We start from the raw sequence: 25,636 nt of genomic DNA on the forward strand, positions 1-25,636 counted from the left end.
CGCTGGGGGTAAATGTGCAGCGTGCAGGCGACGAACCGTGAGGATGGGATTGAGAACAGCGTGCAAATGCTGTACGGCAGAGTGGGGACAGTAGGTGGCAAGGGGGAAGATGATGGTGTAAGAGAGCGTTAGCAGAAATATCGGGGAACAAACAATTGCAATGTCCGAGTGGCGGGAGTAACCAGAGGACGGATCCCGGGTGATCTGGGGACAGAGGACCTTGGAGAAGGTGGGCGGGATGAAGGAAGAGGGTGGAGAAGTGGAAGAGGTGAGGGTTTGTGTTGAAGTTGCCGCTTAACGAAGTAGGGGGAGGGGCGGTAAGGGGGAGTGGGGAGGAACCCACAGAACTCTTGAAACGGCGGTGCCAGAGGAGGTTCAATAGGTAAATAACTGACAGGGTTGCACCGAGTTCATGGGCACGCAACAGTCAGAATAACATTACAGTCTCATTCGCGTGGGCCATTGCCCGTCGACACACGCCGAGAAATACGCTCGCTGGTTGCGTCGGTGCAAACGTGGATCTGTGACTGCCGTGCGCACATTCCTGCCACAAACCCGCCCAAGTTGGACCGCGTGCGCCAACTCCAGCCGGCGGCGAACGCGCAACTCGAACGGCAAGATGCGTGCGAGGGAACAAGCGAGCAACATGCACAACCCTTGCGGATATTTATTTTTAACGACCAAACTTAATGGGCAACTGCAGAACTCTTTTTGAACCGTCCGAGCACTTGATAGACCATTTGTAAAAGTCGAACAACACGATGAAAAATTTCAAATCTTTTCACAACTGCCCAACGTGATAAACGCTTAAGTCAATGGACAATCAAAAACGTCAACAGCAACCTTGGTTTAATGAATCTTTTATGTGGGTCCGCTTCTCACGCCCGCCACGACATGGGCCAAACATACAGGGGTTGCTCAGGGTCGGGGGGGAGGGGCAAGGGGGGTCCCCTCATTCACCATCACCACACTCGCCACCCCCCTCTCCAACATACACACACAGGCATGCACCACTACACACACACAACACTTTTGCTTTATCGTTAACACTATTCCTACGTTACGATCGTAACGGTCGGTAAATGTACAGCGGCCAGTGATGGAAATGTGAATGTACAAGTCCAGGTATGAAACCCTATCCCCGTCTTGTGCGCAGCCGTCTTTCACGGGCATCTTCCCCCTCTGCGGGGGACACCAACGGGGCAGTAATAGGAACCGTAACGGAAAGTGCCGGTAGTACACGTCTGGTATTGCGGGAGGCGCCGGTAATGCCGCACCGGCATCTTCACAGCCGGCGGTGTGGTTAATCGAGACTCGAGACACGTGGCGATTTTCCCCACCAGCCAGCACTTCTGTGGCTGTGTGAGGTGCTCTGTGCCAGGTCTTTTAAGTGCTGCCACACACCTGCGGGTGGGAAAAGACACGACCATTAGGACTTGTCACGCAAACCAATCAACACCGCGAGGCTGCATCGCTAAGCAAACTAGATGCTCCCCCTGCACACACACACACACACTCTCTCTCTTACCTCTCACCATCTCATGATTCCCCTCCACACTCCTACCTCTCATCTCATTCCTCCTCTAAACATTCTCATACCTCTCACCTCACTATATTCCCCGACTCATCTCGCTACTCCCCTAAACACATCCCTGCGGAGGGAGCTGGTAGGAACGTTGGGTTGCTCGGTCAATGGCCAGGGTCAATGGCGGCGTGGTGTATTCCGCAAATATGGCCGACTGAGGGCGGGCACAAGCCGGCGTGAGTAGGTTAAACGTTGAGTTTTATAAGGGCACCACGGGGTGACCAGCCCCCCTCCCCACCCAGCCCCTCCCCATCCAGCCCCACCCCTCCCATTTTTGGATGCACGACAGACAGACACAATAATCCCGTGGGCTGGTGGAACCAGGTGGTTCCTACCAGTAACATTCTCCTACCTCTCATCTCACTCGACTCCCCGACACACTCTCCTGCCTCTCCCCCTCTCACGCTATGACCCCTCCAGACACTCTCCCTACATCTCATCTCACTCTCCTACCTCCTGCCCGATTTCTGTTCTGTCGTCTTTGCTCCGATTGCCATTTGCTTCACTGCCGTGACTTTGTTTTCCGTGTCGTTGTCAGTTTGGCGACCCAGTTCACTCCTGGCCTCTCTCTCTCTCTCTTGAGCTCTCAGCCGGCCAAACAAAATCCCAACCTGCAAACTCTCCGCGAGAACAACGCTGCCCCCCCCCTCACCAACTCGCGCGCAGCCTCACCAAGAGTGTGACCATGACAGCTGTCGTCGTCCCCCGCGTGGGTTTATCGTATCCTGGTGAACAGGTTCAACACAGACTTGGATTCCTGTCGAGAGACAGGCAAAACAAAAATGGTCGTCAAAATTCAAACACCTGCAAGGTTTCACATACTCTTTGTTTTTTCGGTAAAGTCACGTAGGTAAAAAAATCAATAAAAATAAATTAAAACAATTTAGTTTTTTTTTATTTATTTTTTTACCTACGTGACTTTACCGAAAAAAACAAAGAGTACGAATCCTTGCAGTCACGAAAACTTCAAATCTAAAACCTGTAATGTTACCTCACCTAGCAGGTCTTCACAGTCCTTATCACGATTAATTTTTATGGGGCTGGGCCACGTAAATGATCCGGGGACATATTTCATCCCGAGGACCCTCCAAATCGCACGACGCAGCCCCAAAGAATACAGCTGTCGCGCGGCGTACAAACGTTTTAACGACTCGTCTATTGTAACCGTGTCATCTTGCCAGCGCGCAACTCTCACGGCCAAACCGAGCACCTTCAGGACAGAATCCAGCAAGTCAGAATAAATGCGTCACTTGACCGGGCTCCTTAATTCGGGTGTCATGGCATCGTGGAAAAAGAGTAACCATTACAAATTAACGTATTTTCACTCTTTTTCTAATGAATCTGGGCCAATAAATAACATTGGTATCTTGTTGAATGCCGTCAACGTTGCCAATAACTCGCACGCACGCCCAGCACGCGGCCTCGCATCACACCGGTAAGAGGTGTGCGTGTGAGCGGCGTCGTCACGTGCTGCTACGCAAGCGCCAAATCACAGCCTGCAAACGAATCCATCCCAAGGGATTTTCCAGGTGAAACATTTTACATTCCCCAGTGCGTCCATAGGACCACCACTGCTGATCATCTCCACAAAGTGACACCCTTTCTGTCGACCCTGAAGGGAGAGACGATGGGCGGCAGAGTCAACCTTCACCAAGAGTTGAAGTCGCAAGCCAGGCGCTCGACCATCGAGACACCCGGCCGGTTAGGAACAGGTTTAACATTTTTTATTGAACGGCAGCCTCGTTAGCGCCCACCCCCACCACCCCTCCGTGCCTTGGTGGAGCGCGTCTTGCTGAAGACGTTCCAGAAGCGGAGCGTCTCGTCTCCAGCTCCCGTCACGATCGCCTCGCCGTCCGGTGACATTGCCTGCAAACGCAAAGATCCCCCGTGTAGCCTCCTTAAACTGTCGGGGCAAGTGCTGTTAGGCGAGCGGAGCCCGTGGGGGGTCGGCACAACACACGAGGAGGATGGTGTGGCCGACAATACACCTGGGTGCCTTTGTTGTCTGCCCAGATGGCGATGTTTAACACACCACAGGCACATGCTGTTTGTGGGACAAGTTAACCTCGGGGGGGAAGTCCCAGGAACAGTTCAGATACTCTTAAGTTTTTTCGGTGAAGTCACGTAGGTAAAAAAATAAATAATACAAATAAATAATCAAAAATAATAGAATAAATAATAGAAATAAAATAATAAATCACGACGTTTCGGAGGCAACACAAGCTTCCGTCTTCAGGTGGAACCGTCACAGCATGATTGCTCGAAGCTTGTGTTGCCTCCGAAACGTCGTGATTTTTTATTTTATTTCTATAATTAAAAAATGTATTTTTATTATTTATTTATTACCTACGTGACTTTACTGAAAAAACTTAAGGGTATGAATTCTTGTAGTCACGAAAGCTTCAAATCTAGCGGTTCAGATATTCATCACCGATGTCGGAGTGGGAATTGAACGTGGGTCGGGGTTTGTAGCGCAGTGCGCAAGCCACTCCTCTCCACGTACACACAAAGACACGTGCACACTCACATGCTCCATACAAACACGTTCACACACACGCATGTACTTAGACACGCACACGCGCACACATGCATGAACGCCCATACACGTACAAACGTGAGAGGTTGGAGAGGCTGAGTTCAACAGGCAAGGAGGCAGACACGGAGGCAATGAGATAACAGAGAAGTAGTGAGGGAAGGCAGTAGAAGGGTGTGGGAGAGAGACTGGGAGGTGACGGACTCAAGCAAGGGCAGACAGGGCAAGTGTTGGTGTGAAATGTGCGCGTATCGGTACGCGCGTATCGGCCGGTGCGCTCACCAGGTAGAGTACGCGGTAGGAGTGCCCCGTGAGCTTGGCGACCTGTGTGAGCGACGGGTACTTCCACACGAGGATCTGGTTCTGCGAGTACCCGTGGGTGCTCACCTGCACAGGGGGACGCGACAGCAACGATCAACGTCAGCCTCTCACAAGTACAGACGCGCGTGCATCCACGCGCGGAGACAGCTAGCGTGCGCGCCGACGCAAAATCTCGGCTGGAATGACGCTGGTGGGGAGGTGGAGGGGCGAGGCAAAACTTCACCAAACATCAGAAGAAACTGAAGCGGAGATTATCCAACGTCGCCGGAGGAGTGACGCTCACAACGAGCGGCTAAACCACTGCACTTTCAATGCAGAGGTGAACAGCAATAAGGAACGTTTATTCATCCTCCCTGCCTCTGTTCACCCAGCTGTATACAAAGGGTACAACGCCACAGTGGGTTGCACGGGCCAGTCATCGCAGACAAACCGTAACACCTGCGTCAATCCGTGACCCCCCACTGCCAGCGAGCCTTTCACACTTCACAATGCGACGGCCTCAAAGCGCACCTAGCCGGGTACGAGTGCCGATGGCGACGTTCGCCATCACTCGGTGGCGAACGGCGACCGTCGTGGTGACGAGCGCGTGCGTGCGTGTGCGGCGCCACCACTCACCAGCTCGTTGGCGTGCTTGGACCAGGCGAGGTTGCACACCTGCGAGCCCGTGTCCACGTACTGCAGCGGCTGCCCCGTCAGCGTGTTCCAGAAGCGGATGCAGCGGTCGGCCGTGCCGCCGCCCGACGCCAGCAGGCCGTGCTGGTGCGGGGACCAGGCGATGGCCTTCACGGCCGCCAGGTGCTCCGTGTACTGCTGCACTGGGCTCAGGCTCGAGCCGTTCCACACAAACAGCTGTACGGGGCGTAAACGGCGGACGTCAGTGGGCACGCGCCCAACGCCTCTGTCAAGACGTCGGCGTGGAGGGACGGGCCAATAACCTCTGGTGCCGCCGCCGCCGCCGCCGCTCGTGGATGCCCTTCCGCCAGCAGTGGCGTGAGCTAGCAGTTGCGGGGTTGCACCTTTACCGTGTAACTGAGAAACTACGGCAACTGGTCGCAATCGTTAATAAAATTCCACTCAATGATTATTGGTTTGTGACTCAAATCAACGACGTGAATGCTTACCGGTTTACCAGTACCGTTTAACAAATGTGGCTCTACAAACACACACACGCAGTCAACACACAGGTACCTTGTTTACACCATTGGAACCTCATTTGCCAGTAAAAATATGATAATTGTTTTTTTACCCTTCTATCTGGCAACAAAACTGACACCTTTTTACAAGGAGTCATGTTTACATAGACCACAATACCTGCAGTCATAATGCAAACAAAAAACACAACTCTGTCTCGGGTGTGGACCAATCAACTTCAAGGACAGTGCATACATTATCAGAGTTGTGTTTTTTGTTTGCATTATGACTGCAGGTATTGTGGTCTATGCAAACATGACTCTTTGTAAAAAGGTGTCAGAGTTTTGTTGCCAGATAGAAGGGTAACAAAAACAATTGTCAGGTACCTTGTTGTCGTTCCCCCCGGACGCCAGGTGCTGGTGGTCGGGCGACCACTTTAGGCCGCACACCTCCTGCCGATGGCCCTGCAGCCGGCGCTCCGTGGTGACGGGCGGCGCCCGCACGTCTCGCTGCACGATCATGCGGTCGCGGCTGCCCGAAGACAGCTGGTCGGCGTTCCACGCTAGCGCTCCTGCACCGGCGGCGAGACAGCGGAGGCGGCGCTCGTTTAGGGGAGCATTTGGTACTTGAGTCTAAGTCCTAGTCTAGCTGACGACAACCTGCGTAAGTTTAGTCGTAGCATCAGTCTGTGGATTTAATTTTGTCATTCTTGAGTTCTTATCGGGCTGGGCGGCCAAGCGGCTCGCAATTGGAAGGTCCACAGTTAAAACGCTGGTTGGGGACTCAGCCCACCATCCCATAATGCCTCTAGGGTCAACAAAACGAGTACCAGTGTGTGCTCAAGTCAACAATGGTTGTGTTATAGATGGACTTACCCCAGTCATCATAGGAATGCTACATTTTCCCTCAGTGGCCAAGGGCTTTACACGGGTGAGCACCGCCTCAACGCTCGACTGAGAAGCACGCCGCTTAGACTCGAGTCCACGACTTCGTCTGCGGATTGACTTTCGTTGCTCACTCGAGTCGACTCAAACAACGAATCCACGCTTTGCTCCAGGTACCTCCCACCCCGGCCCTATGCCTCCCTGCCACCTACCCCCATCGCCATAACCCCCCGCCCCCACCCCGCTGTCGTACTCCCGCCCGCCGTACCCCACCCCCGCCATAACCGCCCCCCATCGTAACTCCCCAACGTAGCCCCCCCCCCTCCCACACTGTACCACCCCCCCCCACCGCACCAACGCGGGCCGTGTGCCCCTCGAGAGTGTTGATCTTCTTGCCGGCGGCCGCGTCCCAGATCTGCACGAGTCCCTTGTGGGTCCCGACGGCCACGTGGTTTCCCTGCGCGGTCAACACGGGGAAGACTTCACTACCGACAACAACAACAACACTAACAACAGCGACGACGACGTTCATCGCGCGTAACTTCAGCGGCACGGCTCGTGCTTCTGCAGTGGGGGACAAAAACCCGGCGCCTCCTGCGTTTGCAGTGGAAGAAGAGGTGTGCATTTGCAATTAGATATTTAGAATGAGATATTTCTTCTGCACGGTGACGACCATGCTGCTGCAGACGGTGGTTAGCGGGAGTTGGAAAGCGGGCGAGCGCGTGCTCGTTCGAGTCAAAAGTGGTGTCGCGGGGAGAGCCAAGTCACCTACCCGCTCTGACCAGCTCACAGATGTCACCGAATCCCCGTCCACCGAAAGGTCACACAGCCTCGTCACCTGAGCACACACAAAGACAAAGATCCACCCGGTTACATCCGATGAGCACGGTTCGCGATGTACGGTCCGAAAGATGTTAAACGTACATTATCCTTTTTGATTTAAAGCTTTCGTGACTGCAGGGATTCATATTCTTGGTTCTTTCGCTAAAGTCATCACGTAGAAGGGAAATAATAAAATTATATAAAAATAAAATAATAACAATTCTCACGACGTTTCCACTGCAACAATTTTTTCAAATTTTCTTGCTGTGGATTTCACACCTGATGATGATTGCGTGTGTTGCAGTCGAAACGTGGTGAGAATTTGTTTTTATTTGTATATTATTTTATTATTTCCCTTCTACGTGACTTTACCGAAAGAACCAAGAATATGTGCATTATCCTATTTCATTTTACCAGGTAAGGCCCACTGAGCTATGAAGCTCGTTTCAGAAGCGACCTGGCCACAAATGATAGCTCAATGAAGTGGCTCATTGCGTAGAAATGCATAGCAGCCAAATGCTCTAAACGCATTTTGATTCTAAATGTGGAGGAAAAAACTGCAGGACCCGGAGAAAATCCACACGACTACAGGGAGAGAGACACGCAAACTCCAAATATAGAGCAGGCGTCAGGGTCGGGATCGAACCCACAACCTCCTGTATACCAGGCGAGGTAGTTAACATCTTGCTACCTTGGCGCCCCTTTACATACACACACGTACACAGCCTTAAGACTGGTGGGGAAAATGCAATCCAGAATTGCTCAGCTTATCGGGGAGCTTAAAAATATAAACTTGGCGCATCAAATGCTTCCACACGTGACATTTCAATTTGTTTGTCTATGTCGGGTTTGGGGATGGTCTTACGGCAGGTATTTGTTCAGATCGTTATGTGGCCTTGCCCAACAAAATCGATTACGAATCATGACAATGGCTGAAAAAAACCTACACGTTAAATTAAAAAAGCGTCTAATGAAGGGGATGCGTCAGTCTCAGACTCAACACAGCCCCCGCAAATCATGATGGCGGGCGGCAGGGCACAAGCAGGTTCTCCCGCCAATAGCAATAGCCGCCATTCGCCACTGAGTGACGTCACCACGGCGCCTGTACCAGGCCAGGTGCAGTTTGAGGCCACGTCAAGTGTCGAAGGCTTGCTGACAGGAGGTCTCGGGAAAGACCCAGGTGACATGGGTTGGCTGACTGAGATGACTGGTAGATGAACCAGCTGTACTCGCTACTGTTTCCAACTTGCTCCGTTTTAGCCGCCCGGCGCTCCGTTCGTCATGAGCGTCGCTCCTCTGCCCTCAGTTGTTGTTGGAGGGCGACTGCCTCAAACTGCCCAGTAGCAGCATCCTTCACGAGCCTCCTCCACAGAGTACCGCATCAGTTCTTCTCTTCTCCAGCCCATGTCGTGACCGTTTAGCCCCCTCTATGCGACCAAACAGAAGCTGCTTGGGCATGCGGTAGCTGGGCATGCGGGCTACATGACCCACACACACGCACGCACATACCTGGCTGGTGCAAGCGCTCCACAGGTAGACGCAGGTGCCCAGCCCGACGCTCAGCACGTTGAGCGACGACCAGTCCACCAGGTTCAGATAGAAGTCGTCCTGCAGCTCCGGGGCGTCCAGTACCTTGGCGGCGAGACAAAACCATACCAACCAAATACAACCGCCGCCCGCTGCCGTTGCTGGCATGGCGGATGCTTGGCATTTTGGGCCTTCGGGCCGTTAAATTTGGATTTAAAGCTTTCGTGACTGCAGGGATTCATCTTCTTGGTTCTTTCGGTAAAGTCACGAAGAAGGGAAATAATAAAAATGAAACAATAAAAAACAATTCTCACGACGTTTCGGCCACAACGCAAGCAGCCGTCCTCAGGTGGAGAACAGGTCTGTCAGACTGTCTTCTCGACAGACCTGTTCTCCACCTGAGGACGGCTGCTTGCGTTGTGGCCGAAACGTCGTGAGAATTATTTTATTATGTTTAATTTTTATTATTTTATTATTTCCATTCTACGTGACTTTACCGAAAGAACCAAGAAGAAGACTTCGGGCCGTTGTTCAGCGGCCAAAAAAAGAAAAAAACGAGGCTTTGTCAAACGCGCCGTGCTCTCGGCACGAGCCACGGTCCCGAGCGGGCCCACGGAGCGCGAGGCGGCGATCCGCCACGCCGCATCGGCGGCAGCACAGGCCGCGGCACAAACCTTGAAGGGGATCTTGGAGATTTTGCGCGTGGGCTTGCGTGGCGATCGCAATAACTTTTGGCTGCCGAGAGAGAGAGCGAGCGAGAGAGACAAGAGGCGTTAATTAGTTTGTTTTTCTGCAAAGGAACCAGCAAGGGTTTTTAATTAATTACCGTGTTATGGAAATTAATTAAAACTCAACAACTGTTTTAAGTACAACAGAGGGTGTTAATTTGAGTGAAAAGACATTTTTTTTCAGAATAGTGTTGATCTTAGTGTTGCATGTCATCATGATCCTAATTTATTCATCCATCATCATCTCCACATTCCAGTAGGGTGGTGATGTTGGTACCTCGACATAATGAGTATCTATCCATCATAAATTCATCATCATCATCTCTAGAAATACGAATCACGGAGCCAATTGAATCCTCTCGCTGGCTCCGAGCTCAGATCCTCTCTTAGCTCAGCGTTCACGATGGCACGACAGATGGCATTATCACTAACACATTCCTGCTGAGGGAGCTGGTAGGAACGTTGGGTTGCTCGGTCAATGGCCAGGGTCAACGGCGGCGTGGTGTATTCCGCAAATATGCCCAACTGAGGGCGGGCACAAGCCGGCGTGAGTAGGTTAAACGTTGAGTTTTATAAGGGCACCACAGGGTGACCAGCCCCTCCCCACCCAGCCCCACCCCTCCCACCCCCCACCCAGCCCCTCCCTACCCAGCCCCTCCCCACCCAGCCCCTCCCCACCCAGCCCCTCCCTCCCCACCCAACACGACAGATGGACAATAATCCCCTGTGGGCTGGTGTAACCAGGAGGTTCCTACCAGTATAACTGCGATCTCTGTTGAGTGCACTCTGCTGCCTCCCAATGCTTTGTTTCACTTGACACTTGGGTTTTTGTCGCTAAATATCATGACTCTCATAGTTGATTTTGGAGAAGGCCACGTGATCTGGCCATACGATGGCTGCATTACCAGTATTTAAATGCGCCTATTACGATTGTTTCAGTTCAGCGGTAAGTTGAAGAACGATTCCCACAACCAACCTCAGCGATTAGATTTGCGACATTTCACTTGAAGCTGCGTCAAGCATCCTCAAGCCATGAAACAGGGAGTCAGGCTTGATTGTTTTCCTGACATTATTTTACAATAACATAAAGCTTTCCCAAGTACAAATGTTTTTTTTCAATATCTTCTCTATTTCTCAATAGCTCAATCTGTGCAATGCATTAGAAATCTTCTTGGTTCTTTCGGTAAAGTCACATAGAAGGGAAATAATAAAATAATAAAAAGACAGCGTCAGACGCTGTCTTTCCGACAGACCTGTTCTTCGCCTGAGGACGGCTGCTTGCGTTGTGGCTGAAACGTCGTGAGAATTGTATTTTATTGGTTTATTTTTATTATTTAATTATTTCCCTTCTACGTGACTTTACCGAAAGAACCAAGAAGATGAATCCCTGCAGTCACGAAAGCTTTAAATCGAAATCTTGGCATTTAGACATGTCAAATGTTGTTAACTCACTGCTGTTGTTGACTAATGCCCGTCGCCATTCAATGCCTTTCCACTCGTGAGGCCTGGGTAAGACTCTATCCAGAGGATCGCTCGTTTGTACTGATGTGTAACCGACTACAGAGGAAGCCCCGTCCCAGCATGCCGTTTGCTCCGAATTGGGCTCGCGATGCTAGAAAAAAACAAGGGGCTCCTTTGATGTGATAATACCGTGTTCCCGCGGGCAACCCAACACCCCACTCATTCGCCTCCACACACACGGCGGGGCCAACACATTCAGTTCCTCAGAGGAAGCCACCTCGGCATGCTTTAAAATCCCCCGAGAATTAAAAACGCGACGGCCGTCGACATCAAAGGGAAAGCGATGACTGGGCAAAACAGACGATGCAAAACGGCGAACGTCCACACTGTTCCTATTATGCAGCGAGAGACACGACCAAAAAATAAATTAAAGAGCGGCTACTTTCCCACATGCAGTGGAGGCTGCGTGTCTCCGACTCTCTGACACCAGCGGTAAGTTTAGCTACAAGACTTGAGTGACTTTCAGCGGCCATACAGCAACCGAGTTGAAGCAGTGTCGTGTGATCGCAGCACATTGCTACATTGCGTGCCACTGCGCTAAGTGTCACCGCACACTTATATGACCACGGCGACGAGTGCCGTCAGCTGACCTCTTGTTGCTGACGGGCGACAGCGAGTAGGGGGAGATGTCGTGGTCCTCGTCGGGGCTGGAGCGCTTGGTGCTGATCGAGTACTGGGCAGAGACCAATGACACCAGGGGCACGGAGGGGGTGAGCGCGCGGCTCGCACGGCGCAAACACACACGCGGCAGGCGCACACAGTCACGCATCTCCCTTGACCGTGCCCGATGCAGCATTGCGAGGTGCAAGGTGGTGATGATGACCACAATGATCATCGTGGTGGTGGTAATGATGAAGGTAGTGGTGGAGGTGGCAATGATGATGGCGGTGGTAGTGGTCATAACGGTGATGATGTTAGCGGTGGTTATGACGGTGATGGTAGCGGTGATGAGGATGATAATGAAGGTAGTGGCGGTGGCGCCGGTGATGATGGTGGTGGCGCCGGTGATGATGATGGTGGCGGTGGTCATGACGGTGATGGTGGCGGTGATGAGGATGATAATGAAGGTAGTGGCGGTGGCGCCGGTGATGATGATGGTGGCGGTGGTCATGACGGTGATGGTGGCGGTGATGAGGATGATAATGAAGGTAGTGGCGGTGGCGCCGGTGATGATGGTGGTGGCGCCGGTGATGATGGTGGTGGCGGTGGTCATGACCGTGATGGTGGCGGTGATGAGGATGATAATGAAGGTAGCGGCGGTGGCGCCGGTGATGATGGTGGCGGTGGTAGTGGTCATAACGGTGACGATGTTAGCGGTGGTCATGACGGTGATGGTGGCGATGATGAGGATGATAATGAAGGTAGCGGTGGTGGCGCCGGTGATGATGATGGTGGCGTTGGTCACAATGACGATGGCAGCGGCGGTCGCGACGGCGCCCGTACGCACGTGAAAGAGGTTGCGCTTCATGGGTGTGGAACTCTGCAGGCGCCGATCCTCGCTCTGCGGGTCCTGCACCTTCTCGATGCCGGCGCCCAGCAGCTCGTTCTTGAGCAGCGCCAGGTACGCCAGGCTGTCTGCGCACACCGGCAATCCCACGGGACGGGGCGGTGGGAGAGATGTCAACACCTAAACGTGGCCCATGCTTTGCGGGGGGGAGGGGGGTGAACCGCTGCGCGCCCGGCCCACCTCTTGACACGGTGACCCTGCCCCTCGAAATATGGTGCGCATTATTGGGCAGGGCAGCCGAGCGGAATGGCTCACAGAGCTATACATAATAAATGAACTTGAACTAGAAGGGGTAGGTGGGCGGTGTGAGGGAGGGGGGGGTGGAGCAGTCTTGCAGGAGTCGTTGCTGAGAGATGGAGGGTCATGTTATTGATCATTTATTTACTCAAGGAAGCCTAACAGAAACTCGTTATTTGAAGGATCCTGCTACACTGGCACGTTTGACCAATTCCAACGTGGAGCGTTTGGCTGTGTATTCATATTCTTAGTTTTTTTCGGTAAAGTCACGTAGGTAAAAAAATTTAATTAATAAAAGTAAAATAAAAATAAAATAAAAATCACGACGTGCGCAATTTTTATTTTATTCTTATTTTACTTTTATTCATTTTAATTTTTTACCTACGTGACTTTACCGAAAAAACCTATGAATATGAATCTTTGCAGTCACGAAAGCTTCAAATCTAGAACGTTTGGCTGTGCACCGGTGGAAACTGGCGGTGATTTCCCAGCGGCAGGGCGTTCGCCCCTCTTTGCACGGGTTCGCGGTTCAAACTGGGCGACCTACCCAGGTTAACAGGGCGGCGTGTGGCGTATTAACCGCAAGATGCTTTTCGCCCGCTGCTCGCTCGCAGTGGATGTTAATGATCCCCGTGACGTAATTCGAGCTGGTTATAAATTAATCGGGTGTGCGCGTCCCGGTCCAAATTTGGCAAATTACACGGCAGAATACTTAGCTTTGGATCACACATGTGGCAGCAATCGTCACCCCTCCCCCGCTGGCTTACTGATGCCCACTTGCAGGCCGTTGCCAAGTCACTTTGTGCTGCACAGGGACAGCTGCCACTGCCCTTCGAATGTTTGATACGAGATGCAATGCAGGGTTGCTTCGAGTTTCTGAGGCATTTCAGCAAACGCAATGTAACTGGCTGTCGCCTGATGATGCTGGTTGCAATTAAGCGAGTCCCTAAATAGCGTCACAACTTCACGCTATGGTTTTGTTCACATTGGATCATTGCAAGCATTGCTTTGACCTCATTTTACAGACAGGCAGATATAATGCATTCACACATTCTCTCGTTCCCCACGTGCGAAGGGGCCACTCTATTCTCCACGTGCGAAGGAGCCACTCTCGTTCTCCACGTGCGAAGGAGCCACTCTCGTTCTCCACGTGCGAAGGAGCCACTCTAGTTCTCCACGTGCGAAGGAGCCACTCTCGTTCTCCACGTGCGAAGGAGCCACTCTCGTTCTCCACGTGCGAAGGGGCCACTCTCGTTCTCCACGTGCGAAGGAGCCACTCTCGTTCTCCACGTGCGAAGGGGCCACTCTATTCTCCACGTGCGAAGGAGCCACTCTATTCTCCACGTGCGAAGGAGCCACTCTATTCTCCACGTGCGAAGGGGCCACTCTCGTTCTCCACGTGCGAAGGGGCCACTCTATTCTCCACGTGCGAAGGAGCCATCTCTCATTCCCCACGTGCGAAGGAGCCACTCTATTCTCCACGTGCGAAGGAGCCACTCTATTCTCCACGTGCGAAGGAGCCACTCTCGTTCTCCACGTGCGAAGGGGCCACTCTCTCGTTCTCCACGTGCGAAGGGGCCACTCTCTCGTTCTCCACGTGCGAAAAATGAAGCGGCAGCTGCACCGCACACTGGACCCTACCTTTGCCGTTGTCAGCACTTGCGTCCTTCGCTTTTCGGTTCTGTCCTGGGGACTTGTTGTTTTCTTCCTACACCAGAAGAAATACCACAAGCACGTTGATTCACGCACTCGCACAGCAACGCCAACGCAGCCCAACCAGCAGCTGACACGGGAACATTGGCAAACATCATTGTCAGAATCGTCAATTCATAATACATTTTTGGGTTAGGCCACGTAATTAACTGGTCAAATGAATGTCGTAAGACCCCCCCAAACAAATCAGACAGTTAAATGTAAACATGTTAAGGTGCCTCCATTATTGTTTCAGCTCACCGGTGAGTTTAAGAACAATTCTAGCCACCTAATTAAGCTAATGGATATGACGTTTAACTTGAAACTGCGTCAAGCAACTTCAGATGCTGAAAACAGGAAGTCAGAGTTAATTGTTTTGCTTAAAATATTTTCAACACCGCACAGTTGTTAGAATTGCAGAATTACGTGGCCTAATACTAAAATAAATTCTGAATCATGACATCGGCTGCGAAAACCTACGTGGCGAATCACCATCATTATCAGTCACGGAGCTGTGAGAGTTTGAATTGGCGTTTAATCTAACGACATGTCACAACGACAGCACCGATGGAATAAAAGCGAGAGAGTAAAAAAACATTCGTCTTTTCGACGCTAGGTGGCTCAGCAGTAGGAAGAGCAGCTCGCCATCGGTAGGTTGCAAGTTCAATTCCAAGCGGGCAGAGGAAGTGGAGTGTTCACTCTGCCCATCATCCCTCCCTCCAGGAATTGACAAAAATCACAACTGCTCTGTGAAGATTAACAGCGGTTCTGCTACGGACAGACTTACCCCCACGGCAATGTGGAATTTACATCACTGGCTCTGCCGTTGAGCGCCAATGCCTCAACGGTCAATCAAGCAGGAAATGGTGATGGGTTTTTCATCAACCCCCCTCACTGTCAATAAACTGCGGCTAAAATCGCCCTCTCCTCCTACCCCTTTCTCCTCTCCGCCCCCCACAACCTCCCGAGACGTTTTGACTGCGAGACGCTGCGACGGGGTCAGGAAGGGGGGCACACACTCACCGACGTGGAGTGAAAACCGATGCCCCAGTTGGCGCCAGCGCGCGTGGGGATGAAGCGGTCTCCGCTCTTGCTGGGGGAGGCGAAGGGGGAACCGCTGGGGGTGAGGGCACGGTGCGACGTCGGGGTCTGTGGTGGTGAGGCGGGGGGGGGGGGTAAGGGGGCGAAGGGGGAAAGGGCAGCAGAGAGAGAGAGTTTGTAGCGGTATTCAAGGCTGCATTTCATCCTTCACATTCTGCGATGTCTCCTGGCAAGGGTTGTTCCCGGATGCAGGGTTGATGAGACAGTGATTTTTTCGATGCAGGTGCAATTGCACAATTAAAATGAACGAGCACCACATTGTGTAAAGATCAACAGTGGTCGTTCCACGGACAACCTCAACCCATCACAGCAATGTGGAACTTCCGCCACTGGGCTCAGGGCTTGGTTTTAATTGTAACAAAACAAGCAAATATAATGCATACGCAGGTGGATTCGGTATGTTTTTTGCATGACTGTGAGTCAAACATCCTGCAGGTTGAACTTGCAAGGCGTATCCCTGCCCGTACCATGCAGGGCGAGGCGACGCCCGTGTTCTGCAGGTTGATCTGCCGCAGCAGCCGGTGTTGGTGCTCGTAGTCTGGGTCCATGACGTCACAGCGAGTTGCTCGACAGCGCTACCAAACTCCCACTCGCTGCCTCTCAGCACGGCCGGTTTGGACCGCTCGCCCGCTCGCTCCTGGCTCCGGGCAGCACCCGGGTCTCTGTGGGGACACATTGCACCTCCGCGCTCAGCTGCTGAATTCGTTTTTATTTCGCGTTAACAGTAAACACAATTAAAACATCCTTTTCTGACTCCACAAATAACACTTACGCGTCGTTGGCACAGTGCGAGTACAATGAGCGCCCGAAGAGCCTACGGAGGCAAGTTCAGGAGCACGCATTGTGAGCGCAACGCCTGGTGTACTGTCGGGACCACACGTCCTAAGAGGTGTTAGAGGTTTGGAGAGTACGTGATGTACATCATGCACCGTTAATCTTGGTTGCTTCATCTGTTCGATGGATTTTATCACTGTAGGTGGCTTGGGATTTTGCGATTGTCGCAGGCACAGAATGACCTACTTGTCTCATTTAATGAGCAAATAATACAAGACGCTAAATAGTTTGTTCTTAAACTTGAATGCCTATTAATTGTATTACTTTCAGTTTTTTTTTTCCAACTACAATTAATTCATTACATCATTCAATTTGCTTGTGAAAGCTTTTAAAAGAGTTTCATGACTTTTACAGGAGGATCAGTCATACTTGGCAAATTATTTGAAAGTCAAAATGATTATTTCCTGCTCAAATGACCAGCCCTGAGCCAGTGGTATACAAAAAAAAAATACACATTTACATTCTAGATTTGAATCTTTCATGACTGCAAGGATTCATACTCTTAGTTTTTTCGGTAAAGTCACATAGGTAAAAAATTAAATTAAAATTAATAAGAATTATTATTATTACTTAATTTTTTATTAATTTTAATTCCATTTTTTACCTACGTGACTTTACTGAAAGAACTAAGAGTACACATTCACATGATGGGGGGGCGGGGGGGGGGGGACAAGTTTATCCATAGGACACAACCACCGTTGATTTCCCCACAAAGTGGAAGTCGTTTTATGCCGCAGCGGGAGGAGATGATGGGCCGAATCAACCCTCAACGAGTATTTGAAATCACGCCCTTCGAATTGCGAGCGAGTGACTCGCAACCGGAAGGTTCCCCCCCCCCTCTGTCGCTTGGCTACCCGATTGATTTATTGTATTTGTTGCCGGCACGTAAGGAACATTCAGCCACATTTACAAAGAAAGTCCCGCGGAGGACGTTGGTGAAAGAAAAAAAAAAGGGAATCGCGTCAAATAAATCAGAACGTTGCAGACAACGAGTAGCAAACACAATCCCGGCAGAACCAGCATTCAAGTCAAGCACCACTCGAGTAGCACTGGCAGCTATAATGCCGACTCGCACGGGGTTTCGCTAACCAATGTACGGGTAAAAAAAGGCGGATCTTAAAATTAAGGAATAATACATATCTTCTAAATGCAGCCAATAAGGGCATTTATCTAACTGCTAAATTTTGGCTGTGAGAATAGTCCTTCAACTTAGCGGAGAGCTGGAACAATGACAACTGGCGTGGTCATCGCTTGCGCTCAGCGATCATTTCATTTGTTTTCCGTCGGCTGGTGGATGTTGGTGGATGGTATCAAGACAGAGATTTGGCCAGACCATTCGGTGACCCGACACAAAAAAAATCAATTATTAATTATGACGGCATGCATTATCCAGAAACGCCTCGCATACTCGCAAGACGTTCACAGGAGGGTCCCACATTGGGATGTTTGGCCAAACATAGACACCTCAGCTGTTAGAAGCAGCTGCTTTTGCTGCCGCTGTGGCTGGGGGAGGGAAGAGACCTGCACAAGCGCTCAGCTGCGGCGTTGCATCAGAGTCAGCGGTGGCGCAGGTGCCACGGCGGAGAGGGCGGCCGTGATGCAAACACCGCCCCTACAGCTGTTCCCAGGCAGAGATGAAAACAAAGAGCCAAATTCGTAATCGTTCTGACACTTACGACACAGATTACATACAACGTACCACATTTAGTCGCGTTTGTCGTTTGCAATCGAATAAAAACAACAACAAAAAATCACCTCCCTCAACGCATCACCCATTTCTCATTTGGTAAACGAGATTAGAGAGTATAGTCCAGCAGCTCAGAGCCAAGCAACCGCCCTTCCCCCATTACCTCAATAGCCCAGACTACAGCCAAGCCATCGATTCAATTATAGCCAATCGCTCACAAATATTAATAAAAGCCAAAACAATTTGCTGCTCAACTGATCACTGCTTAAAGCCCAGAGCCAGTGGTGGAAATTCAACTGTCCTCTGATGGGGGAAAATAATTTATCCATACGACAAATCCTGTTGCTTGCACAATATTGTCATATGGCGCGGGCAAGTCTATCCATAGGACAACCACAAAGTGGTACCAATTGTATTGACCCTCGAAGGATGATGGGCTGAATGTAATCAGCTGATGTAAACGAGGGGTGGGGTTACCTTCAAATTCTAGAGGAACAGAGAGCGGTCGACTGTCTTGCATGCAAACCCACGACTACCGTGGTTACTGTTCCCGATAACTTCAATTAATTCCTCCATCCATGCCGAGCACTCAATCTACCAGACACTCACTCATTCACCAACGTACTCATTGCAGCAGCCACAACACTTGACGTTATGCTTCTTTCCTGGCACCACTCCACTTTGGAATTCCCTCCTATCTGTCTCTTTCCCAAAGCTCTTTTGATACCCTTGCTCAATTAAATAAACTGTGGATTTCACACCTGATGATGATTGCTTGTGTTGCAGTCGAAACGTCGTGAGAATTTTTATTGTTTTATATTTTTACTATTTTATTATTTCCCTTCTACGTGACTTTACCGAAAGAACTAAGAATATAGACTCTTATCTATTACCACTTTGAAAGTGCTGCTTGCTGCTGGCTGTTTGCTATCTTTGGGGGCTTTGGGCCTGTTCTCAGAAACGATGTTTACAACAAACAAACCACCGAGCAATCACGAGTGTGCGGCACTGACGACGGGTGGCAGCAACGCGACACAACTTAGCGGACAAGCGCCAACTGCGTCTCGTCTGGCTCCAAACACAGCATTCCCTGTACGAACCTGCATGCCAATTTCTGAACGACAGGCAGTAAACATTCATCCTCTCCTAAACGTAGTGCTGCAATTACCAGAACGTTAAATGGGACGATTGTTACCGCCCGTTGTTTGGTAATTGGCACGTAGGTGTCTGAGTAGAACCATTAGCCTAAACACAGCCCTGAAACTGCTTACTCATGACACCGCTGATTGTAAAGTCTCCTCCACTTGACAGAGCTCTTGAGAGCCCTTCTGGTGAGAATGTGGCCACAAGTTGATTTTGTTTAACCAGGCGAGAACTCAAGAACGCGCCAGGATACGTCGCATTTTCAAAAGTGACCCGTGGCATCGAAGAGCAAAACGAAACAAAACCAAGTGCAGCAATGAACGAAATGAATCAGAAGACGATTCTTCCAAAACGAAACAAAACCAAGTGCAGCAATGAACGAAATGAATCAGAAGACGATTCTTCCAAAACGAAACAAAACCAAGTGCAGCAATGAACGAAATGAATCAGAAGACGATTCTTCCACCATGGCCAGACCGCCTCGCAAGAGGCGGGAGAGTACCCACAGTAAAGCCAATCTGTCGATTCACTGTGGTGACAATTGTTTTTATACTGCTGGGTGGGAGGGATTTTAAAAACGGTGCCAAACCAAAAAAAATCAACGGCTCTTGTCTTGGAAGCAGTGGCACACGCACGGATTTCAAAGGGGGGGGGGAGCAAACTCGTCCTGCGAATATCGTATTTCAATTTTACTATGCTGAGAGATTTAAAAAAATACCAAAAATGGTCCACTACATAGAACGGCTGTCGCAAACTTAGAGGCGGAGAGGGGGGCGACTTGTCCTTTTTGCCAGAGTGCAAGACCCTACCGACACAGCGGGAGGGAGAGCCACTCGGCACAGCCGCACACAAAGTCGTGGAACAACGCTCCCCCGCGCCACCCCCTCCCAACCTCAGCTGCTCGGTCTCAGCTGCTCGTCTCTCAACAATCGGCTGCTCTTGATTTGGATTCGGTGGTGCGTGCCCGTGACGCGGAAATTTCGACGCAAGGGTCGGTGGAAAACGTAGAGATTTGTGAGATTCCCAAAACCCGCTAGACAAATTAATAGCAATAAGGTTAACGTGCCAATTTTAACAACCGATCACAAATTGTATTCTACATGTAATTCTCATCAGGCACCAAGGTGTTAAGTGCAGTCACCAACCCCTTATTAAACTGTATCTCTGGCTTTTTCTTGGTTCTTTCGGTAAAGTCACGTAGAAGGGAAATAATAAAATAATAAAAATAACAAAAAGTTTATTTTATTTTATTATTTCCCTTTACCAAAAGAACCAAGAAGATGAATCCCTGCAGTCACGAAAGCTTTAAATCGAAATGTATCTCTGGCCTTACTGTTGATGAGCTATGAAGGGTCATTGCCCGAAACGTCGCAGATTGTTTTTTTATCTCTCTTTGATGGCAGTGTTGTTGGCGTGTTTTTTCTTGGAGGTAAATACATCACTAATACCGTGACTCTCCATCTCCCAGCCAACGACTCCTAAACAGATGAATCCCTGCAGTCACGAAAGCTTTAAATCGAAATGTATCTCTGCCCTTACTGTTGATGAGCTATGAAGGGTCATTGCCCGAAACGTCGCAGATTGTTTTTTTATCTCTCTTTGATGGCAGTGTTGTTGGCGTGTTTTTTCTTGGAGGTAAATACATCACTAATACCGTGACTCTCCATCTCCCAGCCAACGACTCCTAAACACGCCTGCTTCGCTCCGTCACGCCCTCTCCCAGGACTGGGCCACTTCTCCGCTCTCTCCCAGCTGCCCTGTCCAATAAACAATGCAGCATCTGTGAGGGCAGTCACCGTGTGGAGAGACGGTCGGACACACAACGGTTCAACCACCCCGCCTACTGCCCCTCTGCCACTACCTTGAATTCAATGAACCGTCACGATTCAAAGTGACTTTGAAAATCAACAATTTACCTCTTAAATTTTGATTTAAAGCTTTCGTGACTGCAGGGATTCATATTCTTGGTTCTTTCGGAAGAGTCAAATTTTCTTGCTGTGGTTTTCCCACCTGATGATGATTGCTTGTGTTGCAATCGAAACGTCGTGAGAATTGTATCGTTTTATTTTTATTTTATTATTTCCCTTCTATGTGACTTTACCGAAAGAACCAACAATATCAATTTACCTCTTCATTCATTTGTCAGTAGCACTCGCTTTTTTTTCAAAATCAAGACCATCCCAGTTTCTTGCGTTTGCCACCTGATCAGGCAGAATTAAACTTTCACTCTTTTGGACTGCCTCTGGTGCTCTATGTCACCCGCAGTTGTTGTTTTGTAATGTCCACCTCACTCGCACCGCTTCACCCGCACTGCCCCGTTCGCGTCTCGTCGTCCGGTCGATCAGCCCTCGCCACGACCGACACGGGATCGGGGGGAGAGCCTCCGCACGGAGTACAAACGCGGTCGCCACCATCGCAAAACCAGAAGTGCTCTAAAGTCGTGACGCCCTGTCAATGTCGATACCAGGGGGAGAGACCAAACGTAGACTGAATAAGGACCACGTTTACACCATTGGAACCGCATTTGCCAGTAAAAAATATGATAATTGTTATGATAAATGCTTACCCCTAGCTCTCATACTCTGATGGTGCATTGTCTTTGAGTTGTGCGCCTTTTGGCGTCATCTGGTCCAACCCATGTGAGACTAGGCTCTAAGGAAAGCTGTCTCGGGTGTGGACCAATCAACTTCAAGGACAGTGCATACATTATCAGAGTTATGTTTTTTGTTTGCATTATGACTGCAGGTATTGTGGTCTATGCAAACATGACTCCTTGTAAAAAGGTGTCAGTTTTGTTGCAAGATAGAAGGGTAAAAAAACAATTATCAAGGACCACGTTTTTTTTTTGCACAAACCATGAGCCACGCGGCCTTCCTGGAGTGCAAATGATTGCAGCGGCATCGGTTCAACGACACGAGAACAACAACAACAAAACCTCTTGGGATCGATGTCGACATTCCGTGTTTCGACAGCAAGTCAGATTGGCTTCACGGGGGGCAGATGTGTGTCGGCATGGACCGTCTGTTATGATGCGTCTCCTTGATTTGAAGCTTTTGTGACTGCAAGGATTCATATTCTTAGGTTTTTTCGGTGAAGTCACGTAGGTAAAAAAATAATTTAAATTTTTAGTCTCTCCGTGTCGAGAACATACCAAAATGATACCGACAAATACAGGGATGGGAGTTGTCCCTCGCCCATGGTTTCCACAACTTCAGATTCTCCCCACGACGCCGGTGTTGAGGAATCTCTCTCTCTCGATGTCTGCACCCTCACGGAGCAAAGCGACTGCCTGCCTTGCGTGCAGGCCTCACACCGACAGCACTTACCCCCTCACCGCCTCTCCCCCCACCGTGGCCCTGCGATTTAAATCCCCCTCGCACCTCCAACTCAGCCGCTGTTTCGGCAAAGTCACGTAGAATGGAAATAATAAAATAATAAAAATAAAACATTATAAAATAGTGAGAATTATTTTATTATGTTTTATTTTTTTATTTCCATTCTACGTGACTTTACCGAAAGAACCAAGAAGATGAATCCCTGCAGTCACGAAAGCTTTAAATCGAAATTCAGCCGCTGTTGTTGTTGTGGTTCTTCTCGCGTAACTCCAAAAAAACTTTGTGCGAGGACAGGGGCCATCCATTTAGTACGTACGCATGGAGGGGGGAGGGGGGGTTAACCCAAATGCGTAGCTTGTGTAATGGGGGTTCTACTGACAATGTACTTACGCATAGGAATTGGGCGGGGTGGTAACGCCTCGATAATAATTTGTCTCCATCGGCCTTCAAATGAGCCACAGTTCAGCGTCTCCAGCTGTCAGACAAGTACTAGCGGGAGAGGTGGGACTGTGGGAGACGTGTCACTTCGTGTGCCACCGTGCCCCTGACTGCAGCTATCATGCAGCATCAGTGGCCAAGGTGCGCAACTTAATTCTTTCATACAGCCGGCGGTGGACTGTTTGCTTAAACACGTTCATATTATTAATCCTTTATCGTTTCTGCGTGGATTACATATCTGCCGTTCTATAGGATTCGGGGGGTGCGTCAGGCGTACGTACGCAGGTGGGAGGTCTAAAAAGTCCGCGTGAGTACACAGGGAGAAGGGGAGGAGGGGTCAAGCTTTGACAGATTTTTGCGTAACCTACTCAATGGATGGCCCCACATCTTCAATAAGGTGCGGACCCATCGCCAACAAGTGACGTGGTTGCGATTTTAAAGACAGCGAAGTTGAACGTCGTGTGTCATCATGTCAAACAGTTGTCTTCTCCCCCCTCGCACGCACTGCAGCTACGATCGCCACGTGGAGATGTTCATTCATCTAGCAGAGGTGGTGAACGTTTCTTCTGCCAATGTGGACATTAATAACACCATTCGCGGGCCATACAAAAACATCAACTTAAAGATTAGCCCGTGATATTTGGTCAAACATTGAATTAACTCACCCCTAATGTGATGTCTGGAACTGCCAAATGATTTCGCGAGCGAGATTGCTTTAAACTTTAAAACTTTAAAGCTTAAAATTTTAAAGCTTTGAACTTTAAAGCGATCTCGCAACAATAATCCACACGACCGTCGCCATGACAGCAGATGTCAATCAGCTCCACTGCTGGATGAGACGCGCGCAACAAAGACAAAGATCTTCTTGGTTCTTTCGGTAAAGTCATGTAGAAGGGAAGTAATACAATAATAAAAATAAAACATAATAAAATAATATAATGATTTTTTTATTCTGTTATTATTATTTTATTATTTCCCTTCTACGTGACTTTACCGAAAGAACCAAGAAGATGAATCCCTGCAGTCACGAAAGTTTTAAATCGAAAAAAAGACAAAGATCCCCCGTGTAGCCTTCACACACTGTAGGTGCAAGTGCTGTTAGCGAGCACCTATTAAGGCCGACGCGGCACATGAGGGGGTGGGTGGCCAGCACCACGCCCGGCCGCCTTTGTCTCCCCAGTGGCGATGTTTACACATCGCACCGGGTACTCATTTGAGGCTGAGTCTACCTAGGGGAGGAGGCCCAGGACCGGTTCAGACAATCGTCGTCGATGTTGAGCCGTGAGAGAGATATCGATCTCGGGTCACCGGGTTCGTAGCGCAGCGCGCTAACCACTACACCCACCGCTCCCCACACACACACAGACACACACACACAGACCTACACCGCCCGTCGCGTTGATAATTGTCACCACAGCACACGTTACCGACCTCAATAACAACAACGACGATGATGATGATGACGACGATGACAGCGCGATGATTGTACAAGGCGAGAGAAGCCGACGTTCGCCGTGTTTGTGGGAGTTTCTCTCACCAGCCCTGACGGATTGCAGCCGCCGCCGCCGCTGCTGCTGCCTCCTCCGCCACACCCGTGACACCACAGCAGCAGTAGTTGTTGTTGTTGCTGCTGCTGTAGTACTCACGATAACCCACCACAGTGATTGTGGTGATGAGTGAGGGGTTTGTTGCGAATCGTCGACCAAGGCAGCCTCAGTTAAAATCCCGAAGATGGCGGCATGGGGGAGGGCTGGGCGGACGCGCGTTGCATCACGGGAGCCCCACGCCCCCCACCCCCCACCGCATCGGGGCCGCGCTCCCATTGGTCGGCAGCGTAAACAGAGGCGGGGCCGCGCGTTCCTAGGCGACGTGACGTCACACAGACGTTAAATTCAAATCGGAGCACGCGGGGCAAGGCAATGATTTTGCCCAGCACGTGGTCAGTAGCTAACAATGATTTTTGTAGTAATAGGTTTTTACTCTTTTACCTGCAAACAAAACTGAGACCTTTATACAAGGGATCGTGTTTGCATTAACCACAACACTTGCGGTCAAAATGCAAACAAAAATACAACTCCTTTTGGCGTCATCTGGTCCATGTGAGACTAGGCTCTAAGAAAAGCTGTCTCGGGTGTGGACCAATCAATTTCAAGGACAGTGCATACATGATCAAAGTTGCCGAGTTGGCGGGAGCGGCGTTTTGGCGGGATCAACGCCACAACCAGCCGCCGATTTGGCGGGAGCGGTATTTTGACGGGAACAGTGCCCCGACCAGCCGCCGATTTGGCGGGAGCCGGGACTTGAGGACCGATGATGTCGTCTTCACTTCGGAGTTCAACAGCCCCGTTCTGCATCCACACCCCGCTTATATTCGCTCCGGCGTAGCCGGCTCTGCCCAGGCCACGCCTCCCTTCCCCCACCTCACGGGAAGGTCTGGGTCCCTCCACCACGTGACCCCCCAGGCACCCCCTTGGGGCCCCCAGCCCTCGTACGGGCCGACACAGTAGTGACGTCCTATGTCACTACACATCGAATGACAATAGCCTATAGCCCTAGTGTCATGGTACGGTTATTCGAAGGCGGTCTAATTGTGAATTGATAGCACTGAAG

General features: G+C 50.3%; 1 protein-coding gene across 2 annotated transcripts; it reads right to left on the minus strand.

Moving 5' to 3' along the window:
* Nucleotides 1-642: 642 nt before the first annotated feature.
* On the minus strand, nucleotides 643-24,788 carry FZR1 (fizzy and cell division cycle 20 related 1). 2 transcript variants are annotated; one of them, XM_078623390.1, is made up of 17 exons: nucleotides 24,564-24,788; nucleotides 17,945-18,041; nucleotides 16,057-16,251; nucleotides 15,512-15,637; nucleotides 14,438-14,504; nucleotides 12,500-12,627; nucleotides 11,643-11,725; nucleotides 9,478-9,538; nucleotides 8,786-8,908; nucleotides 7,227-7,292; nucleotides 6,809-6,911; nucleotides 5,957-6,141; nucleotides 5,055-5,288; nucleotides 4,401-4,505; nucleotides 3,359-3,451; nucleotides 2,258-2,342; nucleotides 643-1,404 (listed from the first exon to the last, which is right to left on the minus strand). In XM_078623390.1, exons 3-16 carry the CDS (start codon nucleotides 16,135-16,137, stop codon nucleotides 2,301-2,303), a joined length of 1,497 nt encoding a protein of 498 aa, XP_078479516.1. In that variant the 5' UTR covers nucleotides 16,138-16,251; nucleotides 17,945-18,041; nucleotides 24,564-24,788; the 3' UTR covers nucleotides 643-1,404; nucleotides 2,258-2,300. The 2 variants fall into 2 exon arrangements, with proteins under 2 accessions (XP_078479516.1, XP_078479515.1); XM_078623389.1 differs by lacking the exon at nucleotides 17,945-18,041 and having other exon boundaries at nucleotides 24,564-24,759.
* Between the last annotated feature and the right edge of the window lie 848 nt (nucleotides 24,789-25,636).

The sequence above is a fragment of the Lampetra planeri genome, unplaced genomic scaffold, assembly GCF_965212315.1.
Source record: "Lampetra planeri unplaced genomic scaffold, kcLamPlan1.2.h2 scaffold_230, whole genome shotgun sequence".
In the NCBI taxonomy this organism is placed as follows: Eukaryota; Metazoa; Chordata; class Hyperoartia; order Petromyzontiformes; family Petromyzontidae; genus Lampetra; species Lampetra planeri.

Bases quoted from the DNA above. Each gene is read 5' to 3' on its own strand.
- FZR1 (XM_078623390.1), bottom strand. From the start codon at position 16,137: ATGGACCCAGACTACGAGCACCAACACCGGCTGCTGCGGCAGATCAAC. The intron at 9,539-11,642 runs GTCAGCTGACGG...CTCTCTCGGCAG, and splicing joins TCGCCCGTCAGCAACAAGAG to CCAAAAGTTATTGCGATCGC. The intron at 4,506-5,054 runs GTGAGTGGTGGC...CCCCCTGTGCAG, and splicing joins CCAAGCACGCCAACGAGCTG to GTGAGCACCCACGGGTACTC.